Consider the following 6,000-nt stretch of genomic DNA (forward strand, 5'->3'; position numbering starts at 1 on the left):
CGAACCTCACTCCCCTCAAATCGGAACATCCCTTGTAGAGAACCCCTAACAAATGTAACTTGCGTGTGAAAAATGTTCTAGAAATTTAATTTTGTCAGGAACACTCTTAATCAAATGAGTGCTCGAGAGATCTTTTACATATGCCGCATAATAATCAAACGAAATGGACACTGTCGATTTTAAGCATCTTGAAAATCTACCGACTGAAACCAGGACCGAACCTGCGTCTTTGGGCGTAAGAGACCAATGTCTAACCACTACACCACTATGTCGGTCCTATGTCTGTGCTCCCAATAGATGGCGCTGACGCTTAACGAGCCTTGACAATTTCTGACTTTTCTGTGTTAAATCCATGCAACTATGATCCACCAATCAATGTCAACGTTTAAAAGTTTGTTTATTTTTGATTGGATGTCGCCCATTTTGACTACAAGAGGCGCTGAACGGAACCCTTGCATCCACCAATCAATGGCAACGTAATGGAAACAGGGTCTAACATAGAAAGGACGATCTGTTTTCCCCTGTTATGCGAATGTTACCTGAACCTGCAAAGGCCAACGATATTCCAGTTGACGGTATTTTAACTACTAACGTATAAATACAGTTGAACTCTCTTAATACGATCACGTTTAATACGAAATCATGGCTAAAGCGAACATTTTGTTCGTTAAGTTTGGTTTGCTATCTAAATACATTGAAAATTTCACGTATAATAAGTAAAGTAAATAGAAAGTCTCGGTTAAGACGAACAAACATTTCTGACCTCTTTACTTAAAATGTTCGTGGTTGAATACTGTAATTTTTTTTTTTCAGAAATTATTCATCATTTTATTCGTTAAGTTTGGTTTTCTATCTAAATACATTGAAAATTTCACGTATAATACGTAAATTAAATAGAAAGTCTCGGCTAAGACGAACAAAATTTTCTGACCTCTTTACTTAAAATGCTCGTGGTTGAATACTGTAATTTTCTTTTTCAGAAATTATTCATTATCTTGTTAGGTAGTAGAAGTCTCATTGTGCAAAGAGAAGAAAATATTAAATATTTTATATGGAAAATGAAGCCCGAACGTTTGTTTACCTGTGGACAACCTATTCCGCGATTGTCGATTATAATTTTCATTTTTCAAGATTTTTGAAAAACATTCATTTATGAGAAATGAGTGATTAATTTTCTGAATATAATAATTAGTAGAAATGTTTTCTAAATATAGGTAATCATTTCTTCGTTTTTTCACAGTATCACTCATTCACGGTTGTTACGAATAACGGCTAATACCAACAAATTCGTGATTTTTTGACCTTTCGTATTAACCGAGTTCAACTATATATTTTCCTTTCAGCAATAGCCTGTTCTTAATTTTAAAACGAAGAAGAAAAACCAATAAGACATTTCAAGTTTTCTACAAGCAAAAGGGAAACTCACCTACGCTAGTATCGTCAAGGTTACCAACTGCACCTATCGTGTCGGTGAGACTTTTTCTAACGGCTTGAACATCGCTTGGAATATCACATTGCAAGCGAAATAGAACCACCATCCACCCTCCGTAGAACAGAGTGCTTGCATAATGGGTTTGACTACTTGGAACCTTTTTCTCCCAGTCAGTCAACAATTGAGCATCAGGTTTCAGCTTTCTTTGAACCTTTAGTTAAATTAAAAATGAAAAAAAAAAAATTATAAATATGTAGTCAAAATTTCAAACAAAAAAATATATATAATTGCAATCAGAGTTTCGGACCAAAAAAATCAAAAATATGCACTCAAAATTTCAAACAAAAAAAATCATAAATAGGCAGTCAAAATTTCAGACAAAAAAATCATTAAAATGCAGTCAAAATTTCAGATTTAAAAAAAAAAAAATTTAGGGCGAGAATTTGCTGAATTTGCTTCGTAAAGAAAATAAATATTTAGGGTCTGAGAATTTTAAATTTTTTATGAACAGGTATTGTTATTTTTGTTTTCCTCTTAAACTTTTACTTTAATGAAATTCAAAAAAAAAAAAAGACGAGTTATGTTTTCCACCAATTTACTAAAGCCAACAATTTACTGATTATGACCATATTACCATATTGCCAATTGTGACATTCTATACTTATCACGACTTTGTTACTGCACCAGTATATTTTTAATCATTCTTATCTCAAATCAAGATTGTTTTTGAAAAATATGTTGTTTCTAAAATGTTAAGTAACTTTTAATGATTTTGTAATTAATTATCCTTATCATTTATGTTTTTGAAGTAACACCACTTTCTCTTCAAAATTGTACTTTAAAAAAAAATCATTTATATGTTTTTCTTCAAATTGCAATCAACCCTAATTATGTACACAAAATGTTGATTTTGATGGTGTTTCTGTATTTTGTGTAGTCAAAATTTCAATCAAGTCAGCTGATGTTCAGGGTTTCTTTGTTGGACGGCGATGGAAAGTCACTCCACATCTCCCACCAAAACCGAGAAGGTCTTGTTACCATTCGGGGGAGAAGTGGAGTAGTTGTCTTCAGTTGTCTTATCAAAAGAAGACTTATATACGAAATCGACTTACAAGGTGGGGCCGTGGTAGCCCGATCGGTAGAGTGTCGGATTAGGGGCCGGAGGGTCCTGGGTTCGAACCTCGATGGTCGAAGACCCAACGTCGTCATTAAAGGGAACTGGGCGACGTTAAATATGCTCGTGGTCTCAATGTCCTCCAAGTGAAACGATACCTCTGGGGGTGCTAGTACTAGGTAGCTATTAGCTCCTGGACTAGTTCTAAATTCTCATTAACTGTTCGATCCGGTGATGGTGCTGCCATCTATCGGTACATAAAATAATGGAGGCAATGCACTTAGTATGCAGTCCTCGGCATAAATACAGTTGTAGTCAGTTGTGACTCTGAATAGGAATAGGACTTACAGGCGACTATATACGGTACCATTTCTTTGAACGTACAACCAAATTTAATTCCAAGTCAACTCACCGTACTGTGCATAGCCGTCACAGATACAATCACACTGTTGTACTTCCATGATGTATCTTTCAACAACCCGTCCAGACCAAGAGCTCCAGAGCCGGAGCTTAGAATGTTAGACTTGATGCGAATTACGACGTCCGCAGGCAGCCCAAAGTAGGAATAGGGGAATACATCGTCTTGCAGGACATGATAAGTAGCGTTTGTGCTTTTTGCTGAAGTCTGAAAATGAAACTTTTATTAAAGTTTTGAAAAATAATCGAGATGGAATGCTTCCACAAATGCAAAATCAATGTTTCAAGACAAGAAAACTCGCAGGAAAAAGAATCCTATATTTTTACTTCCTTTTCGAAAAAGGAGGAAAGTATTCGAGAAAAAAATTTCACTCAAAATTCGGCCTTAATTTCCATTTTGCTCACCACCGAATTAATGTTGAGTTTTGTTTTTCAACCCGACCACACGCGGATAAGTGCCTAAGAACGTATAAACACTTGAAATATCCATTTTGACATTCTCCGAGTTTATTACAACGACTTTTCTCGTGACGTCCGTATGTACGTATGTGCGTATGTGCGTATGTATGTCGCATAACTCAAGAACGGTATGTCCTAGAAAGTTTAAATTTGGTACGTAGACTCCTAGTGGGGTCTAGTTGTGCACCTTTCCTTTTGGATGCATTCGGATGTTTCTAAGGGGTCTTTTACCCCTTTTTGGTTGGAAATCATTGTTAATTTCGATGTAAACTCAAGTGGTGTTATAATTTGTCGAGCACTTGGCGATATATCGCCAGTCTTTTGGTCATCAAGTTTTGTCGCCAACTTTGCAACAAATTTGGCGATTTTTTTTAAAATCTAGTTTCGATTTGGCCACTGTTGGTGATATTTAGAGAGTAAACTATTGAATCACATTAAAATTGCCAATAATGGGAAAATGACATTAAATTGGAGTAAAAGGAAGTCATGTGATGCACACATCAGCTCGTTCATTCTAGGTTAAGCTTAACTTTCGCATAAATTTATCGAACGTAGAATCAGAGATGCATGCAACGAGGAATAAAAGTACTAAACAAACAAAAGAGGTTCCCATCTAGAGGTCATAACTCAGACTGCGCCATTGAAATTTTTAGGGGGGAGTTTTGAGGGACATTTCTTTCTGTTTTGGGGCGGCTCTTGCTCTTAGGGGGGTCTTTGCCATTTTAGGGGGATACGTTTTTGCTCTTAGGGAGGTGACAACCCTTCGTTAACAAAATACAAAGGATGAAGATTTTTATTCAAAGTCCGTTAAATAATAGGAAAGTGCTCTAATAATATGTGGCGAAAGCATGGTATAATGCTATTGTTAGAAATAAATAAATATAATGAATTTAGATAACTTAGTGATGAATATGTGTGCAGTATACCTTTGATAAGTTCCTTGCAACCAATCAAATCATTCTTTAAAAAAGTCATTGATTTAAATGAAATCTCCTATTTTTCCAAGGTCTGCGTCGAGACAATAGTTTAGCTAAATGCTTACTTAGTTCCATACGCTGCTGATGTATCAAAAAAAATGAGGGATCAAAATATATAAAGGTGAGCCGTAAGAGTTTTTTTCTTTTTTTTTTTCCTCTCTCTCTCCTTTTCTTGTTAATATTCACTATATTAATGGATTTTAATATCTTTGCTGAAAACGACCTTCGCTAAAAAATACAGAGCACAAGCGATCTAAGCATTGCACCAATTTACTTTTTACTTCTCTTCTAATAATAAAGCTGAAAGTCCCTCTGTCTGTCCGGATGTCCGTCTGTCTGTCAGGATCTCTGTGACGCGCATAGCGCCTAGACCGTTCGGTCGATTTTCATGAAATTTGGCACAAAGTTAGTTTGTAGCATGGGGGTGTGCACCTCGAAGCGATTTCTCAAAAATTCGATATGGTTCTTTTTCTATTCCAATATTAAGAACAAAACTATCATAAGATGGACGAGTAAATGACGAAATTATCATAACGTGGAACCGTAACATGGGTGCAAACCAATTGGCGGGAAAATTCACCATACATTATTTGTAAATATACAGGCGAAGCAAAAGATCTTTTAATTTTTCTATTACGGGCAAAGCCGTGAGGGGACCAATAGTAATTAAACAGGCTTATAAATGATTTTAATTACATTAAAACATATTAATATAGTAACAGAACGTTTATTGATAGATGAACCAAATATTTGTCCGACTGTTGCTCTTTTAAAAAAGAACATTTAGATAGATAGATTGACTTAGACTACTAGAGGCATACTAATATGGATTGGAAAGCAGAATAGTATTTCTTACACGAAATTAAAGCTAAGCAACAAGCTGTAAAACAGAAAAATAAAGATATTCTTTAAAACTTCAGTTTGGAGTAAGAATTGTAGCAACCGTAAAGATAAAGCTTCGATATCAGAAACTGATTTTGCCCGAACATAAGCAGCATAAGCAAAAATAAATTCTGAATAAAAGTTTCAACTGAAGTCGAAATTAACATCAACTATGTTTCACTTATTGCGGTAAACTTTTAGAATTTGCTTGGAAAAGTAATAGACATCATCAGTGGCGGGATTAGGGCAAGTTGGGGCGACCCCCCCCCCCCTCCTTCATTTTTTATGGCTCATTCATTTATTTTATTTCCCAATTTAGGAACCAAAACTAGAAATTATTTTTTAAAAAACCTGAAATGTCAAAACTTTCAGAGCATATTTTTTTGTTTTACTTTGTATCTCTGTTTACGAAGTATTATTTAGCACAAGCAGTAACTTTTAGTTTATGTAATCAATGTTTTAGATATTAGTAAATCAATTCTTTTACACAAACAAGCCAATACTTGCTTAGTCAAATTATCACCAAGTGTTTATGACACTTCAAAATACCTCAGGGTAAATAATGTAAGTCTAACTCATGTCTAAGCTCTTCTTCGGAGAAAGTTATTGTGTACATAATTCATCAAAATCTTAAGAAAAACGTGTGTCTTTCTTAAGACGTTAGATTTACATCAATTACCACACATATCCTTTTTTGCCTTTTTTTTTCATTTTTTGAG

General features: G+C 34.9%; 1 protein-coding gene across 2 annotated transcripts in view; it reads right to left on the reverse strand.

Annotated features, from left to right (window-relative positions):
• Nucleotides 1-6,000, reverse strand: part of LOC129221977 (uncharacterized) — a 266,809-nt gene that overhangs the window by 30,455 nt on the left and 230,354 nt on the right. For both annotated transcript variants that reach the window (XM_054856385.1, XM_054856386.1), the window contains exons 3-4: nucleotides 2,959-3,171; nucleotides 1,427-1,643 (exon numbers count right to left, since the gene is read on the reverse strand). In XM_054856385.1, the coding sequence (XP_054712360.1) occupies nucleotides 1,427-1,643; nucleotides 2,959-3,171 (430 nt within the window). The remainder of the gene's footprint in view (nucleotides 1-1,426; nucleotides 1,644-2,958; nucleotides 3,172-6,000) is intronic.

This window comes from Uloborus diversus, chromosome 5 (genome assembly GCF_026930045.1).
Source record: "Uloborus diversus isolate 005 chromosome 5, Udiv.v.3.1, whole genome shotgun sequence".
In the NCBI taxonomy this organism is placed as follows: domain Eukaryota; kingdom Metazoa; phylum Arthropoda; class Arachnida; order Araneae; family Uloboridae; genus Uloborus; species Uloborus diversus.